Source organism: Gymnoscopelus braueri, assembly GCF_963280865.1.
Source record: "Gymnoscopelus braueri genome assembly, chromosome: 9".
NCBI classification, from domain to species: Eukaryota; Metazoa; Chordata; class Actinopteri; order Myctophiformes; family Myctophidae; genus Gymnoscopelus; species Gymnoscopelus braueri.
Genome location: NC_137610.1, coordinates 32,606,524 through 32,627,536, shown reverse-complemented (window position 1 = coordinate 32,627,536; position 21,013 = coordinate 32,606,524). Strand labels below are relative to the sequence as shown.

General features: G+C 43.3%; 1 protein-coding gene across 5 annotated transcripts in view; it reads left to right on the top strand.

Moving 5' to 3' along the window:
- LOC308091747 (suppressor of tumorigenicity 7 protein homolog) overlaps positions 1 to 21,013 on the top strand; it is a 54,856-nt gene extending 33,843 nt beyond the window's left edge. For 2 of the 5 annotated variants that reach the window (XM_080437458.1, XM_080437462.1), the window contains 13 exons: positions 1,283 to 1,442; positions 4,791 to 4,845; positions 5,230 to 5,345; positions 5,502 to 5,577; positions 7,003 to 7,157; positions 7,766 to 7,863; positions 9,123 to 9,237; positions 10,213 to 10,285; positions 11,740 to 11,842; positions 13,662 to 13,818; positions 15,692 to 15,784; positions 17,101 to 17,243; positions 20,584 to 21,013. In XM_080437458.1, the coding sequence (XP_080293584.1) occupies positions 1,283 to 1,442; positions 4,791 to 4,845; positions 5,230 to 5,345; positions 5,502 to 5,577; positions 7,003 to 7,157; positions 7,766 to 7,863; positions 9,123 to 9,237; positions 10,213 to 10,285; positions 11,740 to 11,842; positions 13,662 to 13,818; positions 15,692 to 15,784; positions 17,101 to 17,243; positions 20,584 to 20,679 (1,440 nt within the window). In that variant the 3' untranslated portion in view covers positions 20,680 to 21,013. The remainder of the gene's footprint in view (positions 1 to 1,282; positions 1,443 to 4,790; positions 4,846 to 5,229; positions 5,346 to 5,501; positions 5,578 to 7,002; positions 7,158 to 7,765; positions 7,864 to 9,122; positions 9,238 to 10,212; positions 10,286 to 11,739; positions 11,843 to 13,661; positions 13,819 to 15,691; positions 15,785 to 17,100; positions 17,244 to 20,583) is intronic. The other 3 variants (XM_080437461.1, XM_080437460.1, XM_080437459.1) reach the window with 3 other exon arrangements.

The window sequence follows — 21,013 nt, the reverse complement described above, 5'->3', positions numbered from 1 at the left end:
ACCCTCCTCTTCCCCCGCGGGCCATTGGCCAATTTGCGTAGGCTGCTTGGAAACGGACATCAGCTTCAAACATGCTCTATGAATAAATTGCATATCTTCAAGCCAATTAGTGCTTGTAGATGCCAGCATTGGTAATTTCTCTTCAGGGGTGCACTGTGCGTGCATGTGTTTCTCTCTCTCGCTCTCATTTAGTTGTACTGTAGTACTTTTCCCAGTGAGGGTGGTTAGATAATGCCTATCAGTGATCAGATATTGCCTGCCGTCTCAAGGAGAAGAAGACAAGATAAGAGCTTTGTCAAATGGTAGCCTGCTCACCTCATGAAACGGCACTCCTTATAATTGGGGAGGGGACTGTGTGTGTGTGTGTGTGTGTACGTGTGTGTGTGTCAGGCTAGTTTCCCACTTCACTGAGTTATTGCACTTGGCAAGTGTTTTTCTGTTGCACGTACATTTTAGCCATTTACCTGGTAGTCTCCTCCAAAGTTACTCAGTGACCATGGAAATCACCAAAGGGGGTAATCTATAGATATAAAAGGGGGTAATGTATGATGCAAGTGAGTAATTCCCAAGCAGCCGCTCTACCTCTTGACAAGTCCTGACCTGAGCCACTGCCGCCCAAATTATTTATGGCCTATCCTACTATAAAAGCGCAAAATCTATGTCCGTCTGTAGTTCATGTATCTGGAGAACCGTCCGACCGACCAACTTCAAACTCAGACCCTACACGATTCTCTCCTCCTTGCGCTCATGATGTCTTTATGAATTAATTCATCATATTGGAAGTATTGCCGATACCATAATCCATACATTTGGCATAGTGCTTGCACACAGTCAGCGTTTTATCCACAACGAGCTCACAACGCATTGCATTGCGTGATTTAGCATCACAGCCATAGTAGACGTGTGATATACAAACTTAACGCTGCATATTTTTCCTGCACGTTTTTTTTCAACTTTGTCAAAATCTTGCCACATCAGCACGCAACTAGTAAATTAAACTCCTGCAGCGCCTGCACACGTGCAGATGTGCATTCACAGCCGCTGTTCCCTCTCCCATTTGGAAAATGGTCGATATTTTAGTTTCAACATGTGTTTCAAATGTGTTATTATTCCCGCTTTCCCTCTTGCTCTCTCTCTCTGTTCTTATTTCTCACCTCTTCCCCTCTATCCCTCACTATGACTCAATCTCTTCCATATCCTTCTTAAATCCCTCTCTAACCCTGCACTCTCTCTCTCTCTCTCTCTCTCTCTCTCCCCCACCCCATCTATTCTCTCCTCCTAGATTTTTGAGTGGTGGTACTTCAGGAAGTATGGCACCTCCTTCATAGAGCAGGTGTCTGTGAGTCACCTGCGCCCCCTGCTGGGTGGTGTGGACAACAGTTCCCCCACCAACTCCAACACCAGTAACGGAGAGGCCGACTCTAACCGGCAGAGTGTCTCTGGTAAGAGTTGCTGATCAATAAAAACATTGTTTTTGATTAATTCGATTGTAGGAAAGTCTGCAATGCTGTCGCTAGGTGATGTGTGGCCTTTGTATAGAATGACTGTGCAAAAGGGATTATATAAGTAGCAGACATTGAGATTGAGACACAAATACCTGGAAACAAGCAGGATATAGGCATGGCGTAGCAAAGGTGTTTCTTTATGAGAAAGCTTATTCATTTCATACAATATTGATCACACATTACTTGCCTTATTTCAAATAAATGCTTAATATAAAGCATTAAACCTTTTGTATTGCAGCCTGGGCAGGACCTCTGTCAGTCCAAAATCAAAACCATCAGTACTGTATGTCAAACAAAATCGTCTCAGTCTGCCAATCTCGCAACCAATACCAATACCACCCTAAGTGACACATGAATATTGGACTTACTGTAGCTTGAAACATCCCCAATAATCCTACTAATTCTGTGCAGTGAATACAACTTGATGGCATCATGACGGCGCTTCAAAATGCCTGCAGCAAAAACAAACAGGATTGAGAATGAATTTGTCTCCTGCAGTATCAAATTATTCAACTTACACAAATGCACTTTACCCCCTGATCATGATGCTAACCTGCTGAAACCGTGCATCATGTAAACATCATGAAACCCTGATGCCTATTTTGATGATCCTGTCGTGTGGCTTATGCATGCTTATTGATGTTCAAATCTAACTTAATGCTTTTATGTGCAAAACAATTGTATTGGCCAATTATGGCCGTGTTTTGTTACCGGGGGCTCCTGTGTAAGGCTGTAAAAGTAAAATGGCATATGATGTTCACCCTGATTTTAAAACTGTATTTTTATGTGGAGGTCACAAAAAGAATCACATGCAAGTTGAGACGGAAGTGCGTAAAGTAATCTCATCAGTCGCCACACTGCTTGACCCTGGAAGAGACTGTAGTGTGTGTAGCTTATTCCAATGATTGACCACACAGCCTGCTGCCATACCATGTGACAATAATGTATTGCGCAATTGGATTGGTACTTTACTGAAATGTCAAGGAGCAGGAAAATCCAGACCCTATACCTGAATTCAGTGGAATAGAGGGATAGAGAGAGCTGTTATTCCCGGTGGGTGAATGGTTGTGTACACATGGTTGCAATGTCTCCGGTTCGATTCCATCCAGAGCCACGTGTTGCTCATCCCAAAACATTTGGAAGATAGTTCAAATAGCAGATCTACAAGCTCACAACAGGTCGAGCGACATGCTGTGAGCTTATAGATCTGCAATTTGTTCAATATGTGAAAAGTAAAAAAGTGCATTATTTATATTTAGTGTACCCCAAAAAACACATGTCTGCTTTGTGATTCTGCTGGGCTCATAGTTCCCCATGTGGTCATTACTACAATAACCCACCTATTCCTGGATCAGTCCTTATGTAGACCTTCTGAAGAAGGACTGAATGACGGAGAGGGAGAGAGAAGGGAGAGCAGAAAGGAGTTCAGTGAACAAAGGGAAAGCAGCAGAGAAAGACTAAGGGAGGGAGACAGTGCTCCTACATTGAGGAAGCACTGATAAATATATTCAGGGAACATGCAGTACATGTGTTACAGTATGGGAACACCAAATAGTAATATGGGACATGTGAATGTGGACGAGCAAAACTCTTGCACACCTACAGAATGACAGGTGCGCCGGAGAAGACCAAGAGCTGATCAGTGTAGAAGCAAGACTCCCACACACGTCTTCAAATGCAAATAAAAGGTTTAATGGGAATCAACGTTTTGGTCCAGAGACCCTCATCATGTTACTGTATCTTACAAAATAGGAGAGAGAGACCATCTTTAATAGTAAGTAAGTAAATTTTATTTATAAAGCACATTTCAAAACAAGGTTACAAAGTGCTGTACAATGGAACACAATTAAACAAAATTAACAAGTTAACAACAGAGTATAAAAGTATATAAATAGAGTAATAAAACAATACATAGGCTGTCTATTGTGTCCATGTAGGACAAAATAGACCTATTTAAGATCACCTCTCCTCTGCAATATGACCTGATGAATTCTCTCTCTGTATAGTCACTTCTGAATAGACCCCCACCCCCATCTCTTTAAAGTTAAATACCGGTAACTTAAACTCCTCCCTATTTTATTAATTCCCCCCATTACATTTCCCCTGTCTGATTCATGCCTATCTGATCCTGCCTTTTCATTTTATTATTTTATCATGACACTTTCACTTGCAGTGCATTGCATTTTAATGTACAAAATAAAGTTTGATTCATTGACTTATACACACCACCGAGTCAGCCTCCAGACCACAAGCCCAGCTCACAGCATCATAGCAGTAGTGTTGGGTTGCGCTTCATCTTGCTGACCGCTGCTCAGTCCCTTCCCAGCTGTGACTTAATCACTTATGTAGATTCTGGTTAAAATGATGCAACGTATGCTAAGATTAGGACACTAAGTTAACTTGGTCCAGAGACAGCCCTGGTACATCATAGGCAGCTCTGGTACTATATGGATAGACCTGGTCTACATAATAGAGAGCCCTTGTAGAGTATAGAGACGGCACTTATACATACTGTAAACAGCCCTGGTCTACATTATACACAAATCCACAGAGCGCTGCCCTGTAGGTGGCGCCGCCATTGCTGCGGTGTCACTCAGCTGCTGCTGCGGTCCTGTCCGTCTGTTGACGTTAGCAGAGCAGCCATAAACTACTGGCACCTGACGTAGGTGGTTCGTCCGGATTTTTGTAAAGTTAGTGTGTGTGTATGTGTGTGTGTGTGTAGTTAGTAAAAAGTGACTCCAGCTGACTGACACCGCAGCAATGGCCACCTACAGGGCAGCGCTCCGTGGATTCGTGTATAGAAAGCCCATGTAGATTATAGACAGCTCTGGTACATAAACAGTAGTGGTACATTATAGAATGGTACATTATAGAAAGCCCTAGTACATAATGAGAAAGGTTCATTCAGCCGTGGAACATTATAGACAGCCCTGGTACCTTTTATAGAAAGTCCTGGTAGATAGACAGTAATGCTGGGTAGGGTAGTACAATAGTGTTGAATTACCTGTGATGGATGTGTTTGCATGAGCAATAAGTCAACATGGAGAAACCAGCTATGCACATGAAGTCCATCTTAAGTTATTCGTGCAGAGTGTTCCATGACGTGCAAAAGCTTACAAATCCAAATAGATTGAGCATTCATTCCATGTTGTCTGTTGAGACCGACCCTTCAGCCCTGCTGTCATAAGACAGACCTGGCACGTGATCCCTTTGAACGGTCTACTTTATCCTTGACATTTATCCCCATTGTTGTTCCCTCATATCTCTCTCTCTCTTCTCTTGCAGAATGTAAAGTATGGCGAAATCCGTTGAATTTATTTAGAGGAGCAGAGTACAACCGGTGAGCGATGGGTGCTGAGACCTGCATGTAAAGTTTACCCTTTGCGCTCTCTGTCTCTCTCTTTCTGTCAGTCTCTCTATCTTACCGTTGTTGTGATATACTTTGTTCTGTTGCCCTCTCTGTCTCTTGTTTTTTACTCAGTTCTGTGTCCTCAAGAGTTTTACTAGCTTTCTCTCTAGAGACACCTTTCATTAATTCTCTCGCTGGATTTGTATAGTCGAGATGCAATCTCTCCTTTCCGCTCTGTTAGTCTCTTTCTTTCACTAATCTAATTGTGTCATATTTATCTTTTATTGTTCCTATCGCCCCACACTCCATGTGTGCTTTTCCTTTGTCATTTTAGTGGAAAATTTGATTGGTGGTAATTTTGTGATGTGTGTGCAGGTATACCTGGGTGACGGGTAGAGAGCCGTTGACATACTACGATATGAACCTGTCGGCTCAGGACCACCAGACATTCTTCACCTGTGACTCAGACCACCTCCGTCCTTCTGACGCTAGTAAGACAGAGACACACACACACACACACACACACACACACACACACACACACACACACACACACACACACACACAGTTTAATATTCATATATCTACAGATGGGATGGTGACCACTCTGACCTTGTAAACGTGTGTGTGTGTGTGTGTGTACACAGTCATGCAGAAGGCGTGGCGGGAGAGGAACCCACAGGCTCGTATCTCTGCAGCACATGAAGCTCTGGAGCTAGAAGAGTGAGTCTCATTTCTTTCTCTCTCTCTTTCTGCCTCTCTCTCACGCACGCATGCACGCACAGGCACCGGCACAGATACAACCTTCTGCTATCAAAGTGTTCACAGTGGGTAACATCGAATCAGCAGGTCTTTGTAATACAAGCGCCGCAGTCCAGTTCTAACAGAGGCCCTTCCTCTCCTGACAAAACAAATCCATCCTGTGCCCTATTGAGCATCTGTCACTTTTAAACGCTTTACATTTCTCTGGCTGCCAGACTACGTCACAAACGCATAAAGAGTCGGTGGTTATAGAAGAGATGGCCTGCATATGGCCTTAAATTGAAATTAAAGAGAAGCCATGTTCCCCATAATTGGAACATTTGGAAGCACATGTACTCGTAAATTGGAAAATGAAGACGCACTGGGAAGACATTTTATGGTCTTGCAGCTGTAAAAATGCCATAAGAATTCTATTCCATCCTCACTTTGAAGCTGAGGTTTCACACCCACCCACATACACACACACTGCCCTTTTTCACTCAGCGTTATTGGTAGCATGACATTTGTGGCAGTATACTGTTGAACCCTGGAAAAGATGCACATCTTATTTTTGGTCATACTGTATCAAAGGAGTCCAAACAAACTGAATCATCAACATCTACTCACGTAAAACACGATACGTGATAACAGTCACCAGTATAGCGTTGCTGTCGGGCATTTGTAAATGCATGCCCGACATCATACTACAGTGTCACACAAAAGTAGCAAGAATAGAGCAACGGTGAGAGAAAAATACATGCAAGTCACATTGAATGAACGATGCATGTGCAGAAATAAGGACGTGTGAGAGTGACGTGTGTCTGTGTACTACAAAGGCTTCCACGCGGGCTGACTCTCGGAGAGTGTGAGGAGATTTGAGAGGGTCTTTGATCTGCCAGAGTGTGGTGAATAATATATGGACTTTAAAAGTGCTTTTCTAGATGGCAAAGTCCCCATCTGTCATAAACAAACTCGGCACACAGGAGGAGACGGGGAGGAAGTCATAAGCTGATGAATAATTCAAGAAATAAATCGGTTCTTAAATGACGGTCCTTGGTGGAAGGAAAGTTCAAATCATACACGAATATGAACGCTTGTGTCAGGACGAGTGACACTGATCAGAGGGCTAACTACAGATACTGTGTGTACTCTTTTCTTCTCTCCTGTGTCTCTCTTGCCCTCCTCTCCTCTGCCTTCCTCTTTTGTGGTCTACCTTCTTTTCTCATCCTCCTCCTCTCCTGTGTGTGTGTGTGTGTGTGTGTGTGTGTGTGTGTGTGTGTGTGTGTGTGTGTGTGTGTGTGTGTGTGTGTGTGTGTGTGTGTGTGTGTGTGTGTGTGTGTGTGTGTGTGTGTGTGTGTGTGTGTGTGTGTGTGTGTGTGTGTGTGTGTGTGTGTGTGTGTGTGTTAGTTGCGCGACCGCGTACATCCTGCTTGCAGAAGAAGAGGCAACCACCATAGTGGAGGCTGAGAAGTTGTTTAAACAGGCTCTAAAGACTGGAGAGGGCTGTTACAGACGCAGCCAGCAGCTCCAGCACCATGGGACACAGTACGAAGCTCAGCACAGTGAGTATACACACACACACACACACACACACACACACACACACACACACACACACACACACACACACAGTTGCACAGTTGCACACACAGTTGCACACACAAACATGCACCAAAAACATGCATCAAAAACATGCATCAAATGATGAACCAAAACATGAACCAAATGACAGCAAGCTAGCCAGCATGCGTACGTACGTACGTACATACGTATGCATGCTGGCTAGCTTGCTGTCATTTGGTTCATGTATTCATAAACTCAAATCCTCTCCCACCTGCAGTCAAATTAGGAGTCTATTTGCTGTGTTCCAAATAGTTTCTTCCTACAGTTTGTAGTGGAATATCTGGAGACATTTTGTTGGGTGTTACCAAGCTTCAAAAAACGAAACATTCCTACACTGTTCCAATACCATTTATCCAGAATGCACCTCAAAGATGTGTGTATATGCCCATGGCTGTGTATTATTTAATACATAAAAAATTTACAAATTATCATGCACACAATATAGTACTACATAAATGCCTGTGTGTTAAGAGTGCTATACATGCTGCTCTTACTTTATGCATGTTTCTTACGTATGTGTGTCTGTGTGTGTGTGTGTGTGTGTTAGGAAGGGACACCAATGTGTTGGTGTATATTAAAAGAAGACTGGCCATGTGTTCTAGAAAGCTGGGCCGCACACGAGAAGCAGTTAAAATGATGAGAGACGTAAGTACACAGCATGCTGACGGGAGAACACACACACACACACACACACACACACACACACACACACACACACACACACACACACACACACACACACACACACACACACACACACACACACACACACACACACACACACACACACACACACATACATACACACACAGTCTCATACATATGGACCTACTTTTCATTTGAGAGCTCCCATCACTTTTTTTCTCTAACATGTGCGCACACACTTTCATTCATTCACAATGCACTCATAAGCTTATAGTAGTCTCATTTCCAGTGTTAAAGGAGAATACCGGACAAATTAAGTGTTGCCTTTGATGTCTCGTTACTTACCGACCGACGTGAAAAGTGGCGTTCTTTTTTTCCATAGATTCCCGTGTCGTCATTTTTTAAACCCCCTCCGTTGTCAGAATGGGAGCGCGTGGGTCAGGGAGATTCGTCTATTGTAACCGAGGCAAAGTTGTTTTTCTCTCTTCTGCTCGTCTTTGTGGAGTCTCATGATAGTCAAACGTGCGTTGAAATGTCCTGCGAGGCCACCGTTAATGGCGAACGAGTTAACACTGGTTGCTTGTTTCCAGAATCTGGCAACACGAGTTGCCAGGTTCTGGAAAGAAACAAGCATCCAGTGATAAATCGTTCGCCATTAACGGTGGCCTCGCAGGACATTTCAACGCACGTTTGACTATCATGAGACTCCACAAAGACGAGCAGAAGAGAGAAAAACAACTTTGCCTCGGTTACAATAGACGAATCTCCCTGACCCACGCGCTCCCATTCTGACAACGGAGGGGGTTTAAAAAATGACGACACGGGAATCTATGGAAAAAAAGAACGCCACTTTTCACGTCGGTCGGTAAGTAACGAGACATCAAAGGCAACACTTAATTTGTCCGGTATTCTCCTTTAATGTACAGACGTTGTAACAATCTGTGCCAACAACAGCTAACAATAAAGATGGCATTTGACTTATGTGATGACATTACTTTCTTTTCTTGTTTTTTCTTTCATCTGATACTGAAACTTGTTTCCATACTTATTATTATTCTGATAACAAACCTAGAAATACATTTTCCATCATCTGATTTAACCAACAACTTATAATAACTGCCAATGCTTTATTTGCCCACTTGATACTAAGGCAAAGCTGTAGTTATTATTATTAGCTAGCCATGTGCCCTCTATTTATGTGTGAGTGTGTGTCGCCCCCTGTCTGGTATTACATGTAACAACAGTTGTGTGTTTTCCAGTTAATGAAGGAGTTCCCTCTCCTCAGTATGTTCAACATCCATGAGAACCTGCTGGAGTCACTGTTGGAACTCCAGAACTACGCTGATGTCCAGGCTGTATTAGCCAAGTACGATGGTGAGACACAGACACACACACACACACACACACACACACAAACACACAAACACGAATACTGACACAGACGCGCAGACACACCACAATTACTGCAGAGCAGACACAGGCATGGGGCAGCGGTAGCCTAAAGGTTAGAGGAGCGCACTTGTTGCTGAAAGGTTTCTGGTTCGATTCCCCCCGACCGGCAGGAAAATTGTGGGTGGGGAAGTGAATAGCCACCACTCTCACTCCTCCCCGATTCCGCTGAAGTGCCCTTGAGCAAGTCGCTGAACCCCCAACTGCTCCAGTGGAGCTGCTCAGTGGCCAACAGTATAAGACTGTGGTTGTACTGGTCAGCTCCCAGGTTTTAATGTGTGTGTCTGTCTGTCTGTCTGTATGTCTTGTGCTCAGCTACTACCCTGGTTAGATAAGGAATTTAAAAAAAAATAACATGCTCTGCGTCCATGTGCGCAAGCACACACACACACACACACACACACACACACACACACACAGTTTAAATGGTAAACAGGTTTTGAGTTTGTATTATGGTGAAACATTTAATACGGTACACACTTCATGTTACAATCGTTCATGTTACACAAAGGTCCCAGGTCAGTAGTTGCGTGTTGTCGTGTTGAATGTGTAACACTGGAGCAGAGACATAAACACTTACTCAGCTAACATAAGAAACACTCAGCTGTTGTATCACATTGACGAGTCACACCAGATCACATTCGACTATTAGGTAACTGAACGACTCCTCCAACACACTGATGTCCCCCACGGCGATGAAACCCAAACTTTTAATGCCACATTCTGCTCAATTTTCTCCCACCTATGGTCCCCTTGGGGGGGCAGGGGTGGGGGTCTACAAACGCTCCCCAGCCCAGCCCAGAACCCTTGCTGTCTGCTTACTACGAGTGTAATTTCAAACTGGTGGTGGTTCGCTAAGAGAAACACCCATCACATTGCTTTTGTGTGTCTCATCCACAGATATCAGCTTACCCAAATCAGCAACAATATGCTACACGGCTGCCTTGCTCAAAGCCAGGGCGGTGTCGGACAAGTGAGTATCGCTTTCCCGGGGCACACCGAGGCCCCCGCTATTTAAGACTGTGGGCCCTCGGGGGGAGGGTGGAGGTGGGCAGTGATGGAAAGTAACTAAGTATATTTACTCGAGTACTAATAATTAAACACTTAAACCCTATTATGGTTGACCGGAGTCCTTCAGGGCTCTATAATAGTGTCTTTTTTTGTTTTCTGTTATTGTGGGGAAAGCTTTCGCTGAAATTAAAATAGCCGATCGACAAGCTCACAATGCGTCGCAGTGCTCACAACATGTCGATCGGCTATTTTCCTGCGAAAGCTTTCCCCACAATACAGATGCTGGGGTTTAAGTGGTTAAGTACAGTTTTGAGGTACTTTTACTTTACTTGAGTATTGATACTTTATACTTCTACTCCACTACATCTCAGAGGCAAATATTGAACGCTTCACTGCCCTACAATTATTTGAAAACCGAAGTTAGAAGCTACTTTGTAGATTTACCTTATTATTGCAAAACATACATTAACCACTTTGTCTATTTGAAAATAGCAAATCTACAAGCTCACAACGCGTCGCAGTGCGATGTGTTGTGAGCTTCTAGATCGGCTATTTTTGAAGTTTTGAGTACTTTCACTTTAGTGCAGTAAGTGTATTTTGATGGCAATACGTTTGTGCTTTTATTCAAATAAAGGCCTTTTACTTTATATGTTTGTATCATTATTATATTGTGGAATTACTACTTTTACTTAAATAAAAACATCTGAGTACTTCTTCCACCACTGGAGGTGGGGTAACATCTTGTGTGAAACAGAGAATGGGGTTGAGCGATGGTGTTGTCTTTAAATGGGTTGGGAGTAATTGTGCTCTTTCTTTTAAACGGGCTTCCCCTGGGGGTTCATGTGTTGTCGTGAGATGTGTGACTTTTTTTTGTCTGTGCTGGTCGCCTGCAGGCGTGTGTATGGGGTTATCTGTGATTCTCAAAACAAACGCACACACAGACATATAATATGTGTAGAGTGGTTGAGATTTTGGTGTATGTGCTGAGATTGTCTTTACTTCGACACAAATACATATTGACACGTATCTCAACAAGACTCATATCTGAGTCACACACACACACACACACACACACACACACACACACTTTAAGTGTGAACCGCATACACACAAGTCTTAACCATTTAAACCCTATATTACTTATTGACAGAGGTCCCCAAGGGGTGTATATTTGGTCTCCTGCTTTTTTCGCACTAGTCTACACCAAATCGCTTTGCCGAATATAGCCGATCTACTTCTGCTTGAGCTTGTATATTGTCTATTTTTGCCGAAAGTTTTCCTCTTCTAACATGCCTGGAATAGGGACGCTAGGGTTCATCTGGTTAAAGTTGTGCCCCACACAGTGACACAGGCCACTCCAGTGTTTAAGTGTTACTCTGCGTGTGTGTGTGTGCGTGCGTGTGCGTATTGGTGCAGGTTCTCTCCAGAGGCAGCATCGAGGCGAGGGCTGAGCACAGCAGAAATGAATGCTGTGGAGGCCATCCACAGAGCTGTGGAGTTCAACCCTCACGTCCCTAAAGTAAGACCCAACACGCATACTGTACACCACTATAACATTACAACAACACACCGTCTGTTAACATAGACACAACTCCCCCCACAATGTCCCCAAAATTACAACCTATTGTGCACAAACCGTACTCATAGGAACCACTGCTCTGCGGTTGAGAGAGTTTGAATCTTTCATAATTATGTTTGTCATTTTATACTTTTATTTCACAGAAGTCAGTGTAGAGAGACAGGAAAACATGGGCAGAGACGCACAAGACAAGACCGGGGTCAGACTCTAACCCGGGTCCCCATATGGTTCGCGTTAGGGATGCACCGATATGGAAGTTCTGGGCCGATATCGATGTTTAAAATAACAATTTGATATTTGTTTATTTAGTTTTCATTGCTATTTATTCCCCTTTTTTTTGCCAGAGAAAGAAATTAATCTTCATCATAAAACATAACTGTTCCAAACCTTCAGCTTGGTAGGCTGCAGATCACACCAACAAGTCCCCAGGACTGTTTTGTGTTATCCTTTTAGCCTTAATGTCTTGCTGTACCACGTGCTGTTTACATTTCTGACTAATTGATTCAATCAATCAATCAATCAATCAATCAAATCAACAGCCAGTGCAAAATTGATACAAACAACAGATAAATATCGGCCACTGTCATCTGTTTCCGATGACAGTCAACGAGGCAAATGTGTCCGGTGCTGATATACAGCCGAGATCTCGGGGTATCCTTAGTTCGTGTGGAAACCGTCCGAGCCACTCCGAATGGCCTTTGTCTCTAGAATAACATTAAAAGGATACGAGGCAGAAAGTGCACCTTCCCAGAGACCACTCAGGACGTTATCTCAGGATCCAGACAGTTGTGTGTTCCATAGTGGAGGCAGTAAAAGGCCCTTTCAACCTGCTGTGAAACGGTGGGCTGAAATGCTGACATGAAGCAAAGCACAGTGAGAAATAATTATTGGCTGCAGAGTGTTTAACAGTCATGCTGTTCATACTGTACTGAACTTAATTGTACCACTGTACTGCATTTTATATACAATACACCACTTTACCGGTAATGTATACCATCGTATTGGTCTTATATACCGCCATACTGGACTTATTTGACTTATTTACTGAAGTGGTAATATATACCACTGTACTGGATGTAATATACCATTGATTGTACTATATTGCATATACCACTGGACTTACATTATGAAAAATAGCAATGTCTAAGGAGTGTTTTGCTCAAAAAGTCACTATGATGATTAATACAAATCTGCCAAAGGGTGGTACAGTGTGCAGACCTTTTATCTTCTGTTTTCAATATCGTTTGTCTACGGAGTCCATCTCAGAATGTTAGTTGGATGTGCAGGAGCACTCTTTTGTTGTCACTGGTGTCCATTCCACTCACGCTGCGTGTGTGTTACTTTCAGTGTTGGAACACTTTCTACACTCCACAGCAGTAATACAGGTTCAGGTTGATAGTATTATGTTATATATTTATTAATCCCCTAAAGGAATCCAACACCTTAATTTCCCCTCTGGTATTATCTCAAATGCTAATATACAGCTTCATTATCTACTTGTGTTTGTATTTCTATTTTGTATAAATAGTTACTAATTATTGTTATTTTCTGTATTTCTTTTCTCCCTCTCTTCTCTCTTTTTCCTCTGTTTCTCTAACTGCCTCATGCTGTCATTTTTCTCTATCTCTCTCTTTCCATCTCTCTATCGATCTTGGTCACATTCCCATCTCTCTCTCTCGACCTCACATTGTCCTTCTCTCTCTTCCTCACTGTGTGTGTGTGTGTGTGTGCGTGCTGTGTGTCCTCATCTCCTCTTCAGTACCTGTTAGAAATGAAAAGTTTAATCTTGCCTCCGGAGCACATTCTGAAGAGAGGTGACAGTGAAGCCATTGCCTATGCATTCTTCCACCTGCAGCACTGGAAGAGGGTGGAGGGAGCTCTCAACCTGCTGCACTGTACCTGGGAGGGCAGTGAGTGTCCGTACACACACACACACACACACACACACACACACACACACACACACACACACACACACACACACATGCACGTGAAAGAAATGAAGTTGTGTGGAGACCAAGTTAGCCTACCGGCAGTGTGCATACGAAGTTGTACGCTGATTGGTCCAGCGGTTTATGAGATTAGCTCGGGACAAACACACACACACACACACACAGACAGACCCTCTTAGGGACCATGTCCACCGAGCCGTTGTTTCCCGTCTGAAAACGCCAAGGCGCTCGTCTCTAAAAACACTTCCAAACGCCCGAGTAGAAAATATCCCAGCTCTCTGAAAGCAGATAAAAACCCACCACACGTGAACGTGCGAGCGCAAAATAAACGCTCAGCGCCTTCATGTGGTTAATTGCCCATCTCCACTCCGCCAGACGTGAGAACATGACATCAATGGAGTTCCACTGCGTTGTGCAGCTCTGAATGAGAGCGTGTGTCTGATGGTGTTTTAATCCACTAAGACCGGGAACGCATCTGTGTCATTTATACGATTTCTTTGGCCTATTCAAAAATAGCAGATCTACAAGCTCATGAGCTTGTAGATCTGCTATTTTTTGTATCGTTATATATATATATATAAAAAGTTTTAAAGCAAATATTTTTAACTCACATATCATTATAACAACATATTTTGAGATGGGGATCCGTGGCCAAATACATATCATTTTGGTTGGTCCTTGACATGGAAAAGTTGGAGCACCACTGACATAGCGACATACTGTTAGGATTTAGAAAACATTTTTAGATATGTATTTGCCCGCGGACACCCATCTCAAAATGTTTTGTTCCAGGGACCCCCCCCCCCCCACCCCAGAAGCAAAGATTTGAGTTACAAATGTTCGCTTAAAAAATATATATATTTCAATGATTTGCACACATTTTCACGATTTTTCAAAAATAGCAGATCTACAAGCTCACAGTGCGGCACTATGAGCTTTTCTTTGGCTATTTTTGAATAGCCAAAGAAATCTAAAAATGACACGAATGCGTTGGCGGATTGAATGGGTTAAGCACAGACCCCATGTCACTACAGAACCGTGATGGGAATTGGCGACGAGCTTAATACTGTCAGCTCCCACGACACGCTCAAGGCTTTGCTCCTGGCTTTGAAGCCATCGCTCACAGCCAGCTGTAACGTGTGAGAGCAAAGCAGCACAAAGACATCAGCCACATACACCCACATTATCACAGGGGAGATAAACCTTTTTATTCTCATTTTAACCACATGGAACCCTACCCTGGCGCCCCTATTCTGGGGATTCATTCTGCTAAATAAAATGGCAGATCTCACAAGTTCTGTTTTCGTCGAAGAGATTTGGTGTAGAGGGGGGAAAAAGAGGGGTCTAGTAATAGACCCCTGGGGGACTCCGATCAATAAAGTATATACAGTAGTGTTTAAATGGCTAGAGAATTGTAAACGTTTGCCATTTTTGTTCATGTTTACTGTTTAAAGGTTTAGGAGTCACACCCCTAACACACACACACACACAAACACACACACACGGCAGTTAGTATCAGTACACACATGCACACACAGCGAAGAACATGCATATCCACACATAAACAAGCATGTATGCCCACAGGCAAGGACATAATATTATACTCACTTGACAGTTGATACCTTTCACATACACACACACACACACACACACACACACACACACACACACACACACACACACACACACACACACACACACACACACACACACACACACACACACACACACACACACACACACACACACACACACACACACTCTTACAAAACACTTCAATGATTTGCATCTTTACTATATCATCTGATTGAGTGCGTGTGTGTGTTTGTGTGTGTAGCATTCAGAATGATCCCGTACCCGCTGGAGAAAGGTCACCTCTTCTATCCCTATCCTATCTGCACAGAGACAGCTGACAGAGAGCTGCTACCAAGTAAGACACAAACACATGCACAGTGCACACACATACACACACACGCGCACACACACCACATGGCCACTTTACTGTTGATGAGATCATACCTGTCAACCCTCCCGTTTTTCCCAAGATTCTCCCATATTTTACCCTTCTCTCCCGCTGTCCTCCCGTTTAAATATTCTCCCGTAAATATCCCCCCCCCCTCCCCCTAAAAAAAACAAAGGCTGTTTTAGTTGTATGAACTGAACTGTGGTTGGGAATATTGCTTCCTTAGTTTTGTTGAACAATCGGGAAGTGGCCTTTTTGTTTTCCATTGAAGGAACTGGACTGCATTGTTGTTGAACTGTTTGGTTATTTTCTCCAACACAAATTACTGGGTTCATCAGAGGTATTGTCTTTTAAATGCATGTGGGGTTTGACACTGACTTTTGACTGGTTTAAAACTTGGTCAAACCGCAACATAAAAAAGGAAAGAAAATGCTGCACACATTGTGATGAGCATTCATTCACCACCATAAAGATTTATCGCATAGACTAATTGAATTACGCCCCAAAAACGTATTGACAGATTACTAGATTATAATAATCAGCCATAAAGTAGAGAGAGAGTTTGTCTTTAGTAATCAGTAGAGTTTGTTTGCCCTCAGGGAGCACATTAACTAGATTAATTTGGCTCAGGGGATACACACACACACACACACACACACTCACACTCACACTCACACACACACCCTTCCATACTCCTGCTAGTGTATTCACTGCATCACTTCTCTGGGTTTTCTTCATTAGCTATACATCTCAGTGTTTAAGCTCTTTATGGTGAAATCTGCCAGGTATTTGACAGACGTGTGTTTTTAATTCCTCAGCACATTGTTTACATGTGTGAAAAGTAGTAGCAGTTAAATATGGTTCATAACCTTTATTTGAGACACAGAGAGAGTTGATTGGAGTCCTCTCTGAACAGTAGTGTGTGTGTGTGTGTGTGTGTGTGTGTGTGTGTGTGTGTGTGTGGGGGGGGGGGGAGGGGGGTAGAAACCTGGTGTACTAACCTGATCAGACATGTCTGCGCAGGACAGGCTGCTGTTTGCATATGACAGCTGTACACTGTTCCCCCTACAGTACAGTTGTGAACCACTGACCTGAGAACAGTTACTACCTCACACTGTTTCCTACTGTACATGACATTGATTTGAGCTGAAATCCTGACTGCCTGTAGCTGACCCTGGTACTCTCTGTCTGTGTTTCTATGTCTGTTGCTGTGTGTGTGTGTGTGTGTGTGTGTGTGTGCGTGTGCGTGTGTGCGTGTGTGTCTTTGTGTATGTGTGTGGAAGCAGTGTTCCATGAGGTGTCAGTGTATCCCAAGAAGGAGCTTCCCTTCTTCATCTTGTTCACGGCTGGCCTCTGTTCCTTCACCGCCATGTTGGCTCTCCTCACACACCAGTTCCCTGAACTCATGGGAGTCTTCGCTAAAGCTGTGAGTACCCACATGCGCTCACAGCGACTATGTTGCGCCACACTTAATTTAAATGACGGCTTCATTTCAGTAGTTTTGTTGTTTTCTTCCCCGACCCCTGTCTGTGTTGGGTAGCTAGGTAGAGAGCACAATAATAAATAAAAACAATTTCACTTGTGGCATAGTGCCTTTTGGGGCCCCTAGAGATTTGGCGCCCCTAGGGATTTAGCGCCTGGGCAATTGCCAGGTTTGCACAGTTCATGTGCCGGCGCTGTTTGATCAAATGCCACCTGTGCCTTTAGGTAACCTGCACTAGACTGTGAAACCAACCAGCTGATAACTGACACTGACATTCACCCAATCAACCCAAATGTATTTCTGCCGTGTTTATTAGGTATTGTTATCTGCTGTAGCGATAGCCAGATACCAATACAAACTTTACAAGCTACTCTAACCACCACCACAGGAGGGCACTCCCCTGCTCCTCACTGTGTAGGTCCTTATCCCCTTTTAGCCTCCTCCACCTTCCACGTCACCTCTTCATCTCCTCATCCGTCTTCTCTTCCTCCCCTCTCCTTCTCTTCTCCTCTACCTCAGTGGTTCTCAAGCATTTTCATGTCAAGGACCCCTACATTGATATGTATTTGGCCACGGACCCTCATATGAAAAAGAATTGTGCCGTGTGTCCAAAAGAAGATTCAAAATGATTCAAAAGATATTTTTTTACTTTCTTGAAAATGGCAGCTTCTCACTTTGAGAAACCACTGCTCTACTTCACTTCCTCCTCCTCTTCTTCTCCTCACCTCCGCTCTCTTCCTCTCTTCAGCAGCCTGTAGGAATGTCTGTGAGCTCATCCTCTCTCTCTGATGTGACTATCAGTAGATCTCATCTCCTCTGATAGCAGGAGGGGTTCATGGGGGGAGGGGCGGGGGGGTTCTGTTTTGGTTGGAGCGCTGAAGCACCACATAGAGCTGTTAGCGCACACACACACACTTTCTCACTCTGGCGAGCCTCAATTCAAACGGTGTGCATGTGGATTTCTCTGAAAACTGTAACCACGAGAACACGTTTGTGATTTCCTCATTGTGCAAAGTGGAGGTGACCTCAGTGGCGATGTGGGGCGCTGTGAGGAGGCTTGAAGTCTTCACAGCCTGCCTTCTTTTGCTATTCAAAAATAGCAGATCTACAAGCTTTATGAGCTTGTAGATGAATGTATCTCTGCTGTCCGGCAGAAACCAGTCTCCAAAATGTTCATTTTTCAGAAAATGACGAAAACAAAAAGTGCAGTTAGGAGGTTTTGTCCATCATTGATAAGAACAGCTAAATGGACCTCCAAGCTCACAATGAGGTTGGCGGTCAAAAGGGGGTGGAGCCTGGAGTCAGCAAAACCAGCTACCTCCACCCCCCTTTGGTGGACTTAGCTGGTTTAGCAGGAAGTTTGAGGATCCAATGGAGTTAGCTGGTTTTGTCAGAAGCGCTTTTTAATACTTTCCATTGGTTCAATATTTTTTTAATCAACACACAGACGTAAAGGGTGTTCAATCTGATTTATGGAGAATTTTATGTCAAGGGACCCCCAAAATTATATGTATTTGGCCGCGGACCCCCATCTCAGAATATGTTGTTCCGGGGACCCAAAGAAGCACAGATCAGAGTTAAAATGTTTCGCTTTAAAACATATTTACATTTTCAAAGATTTGCACACATTTTCAAGATTTTTGAATAGCCAAAGAAATCTAAAATGACACAAAATGACACAGATGCGTTCCCGATCTTAAAGGGTTAAGTTAGAGATGTACAGTAAAAACAGCGCACTTTTGATTGATTGAATACTTTATTCGTCAGAAATGTAAACAGCACGATTACATTTATAATACTTTGTCTAAAAGGTCCGCCCAAAAAAGTCCTTGCGGTCTTGTTTCCATTGAGGTCCTTGGTATTCAATTCATAGACAATTCATAGACTGTTGTAATCCACAGGTTTACTAATCGCCACGGTTAATATCCAGAGCAGCGTTTCTCAACCACTAGGTCAAGACCGAAAAGTGGGTCGTTGAGATATCACGACAGGGTCACAGATGAAGAACAATGTCAAAAGAAATGCCAAGGCTGTCTTAATGTTTAATCTAATCCATCTATTTCATCAACAAATCTGTAAAATGTACGTTTTCTAAATGCAATAATGCATAAGGTCTTCTCTAAATCCAGTGCATACCAGAGTCAGAGATGTGCTAACGTCTTTCAGGAAATAACTTATTCAGCAGAAAATTGATTAATCCACGATCATGGACCCTGACTAAAACCAAACCAACTAATTGATGGCTAATCATCTGAGGGAGTAGCCCTAAGAAATAATCTGATTAGTCTTGGGAGTGTCTTTACAGTAGAAAACAGCATTGAGGTCTCCCAACTTCCTACGAGATCTTAACCCATTTAGACTGGGAACCCCTATACGTAACTATACCTTTCAATCCGGGAACCCATTTTGGGGTAGTTGTTGCTATGTGCAGTAAACATATTTTTTTATAAATATTTTTTTAGAAACGGCCTCAGGTCTAAATGGGATAAGGCCCGTAGTCTCCTTTGTTGCGTGTCAGAGTGGTTCTGTCTCCCTCTTCTACCACTTCATGGCTTTTATCTGACAAAGTGAAGCCTCCATGACCTGCCATCCCTTTGACAGAGCCCCTATCCCCCTCAGAGCCTGTTGCCAAAACAGTCATGCCAGAGCACAGGGTCTGGGACTATAACACTGAGGGAGACAGGTCTCATATATAGTCATGGAAAACTGGGAAAAGGCATAGAACTTTTCAAGCTGTTCCCCCCACCCCTTCCATGCCTGGGAAAGTCCGGGAGAATGATGCATAAAAACATTTTGGAAACATGCCGGAATTTTGTAACTAAGGGCTTAGACAAAAAGAATGTGGCACTTGAACTTGTGACATTTAAGAAATATTATTTGTCAGGGTAAAGTCATGGAAATGTATTTGCCAAAATAATTGCATAGGAACCCAGGGAGTCAAAGGAGCGATGTTTGTGATTCAACATAGAGGTAATAACTGCCAGTGTACCTTATACAGTGTTGTGAAATACTGTATTCGTACACTGTGAACAATATTTTTGGTGAATAAAGGTGTCTGCTATCAGCTAGTTTGTAACTCCCACCTATTCCTTTTCACTATCTCCCTCACTGGCTATTAATATTCCACCTATCCCTTTTCACTATCTCAGTATCTCCCTCTCACTGGTTATTAATATTAGTGTGAATGTGTGTAATGTGAGTTCTCTTGTGTTGCGTCAGCTCTCCGGAGACAGCCAGTTGAAGTGTGCTCTCTCTCTAAGCTATGTCCTCCTTGTCTCCTCAGTTCCTCAGCACACTGTTTGCTCCTCTAAACTTCATCATGGAGAAGGTGGAGAGCATCCTGCCATCCAGCCTCTGGCATCAGCTGACCCGCATCTAAGAACCGGACCAGGATCCAGGCCACTGCAACCCCAAACCAGGCTACTTAAACAGAAAGCAGACTGCTAAACAACTCAGACTGGACTGACACACACACACACACACACCTTTGTGCCAAGCTTATGGAGGACGGACACATGGGACAGAGTCCAACAGCAGAGGAGCAGAGGAGGGGGGAAATTAAAACAAACGATGGAATTGGTTTTGACTTTATTTGATATGTTTTCATTTTTTGGGTTTTCAATCTCATGTAAAACAGTTTTTTTGTTGTACAAAAAATAGGTGATCAATTGCCATCATTAAAAAGTGAAAAGACAAAAAATACAATAAAGGAC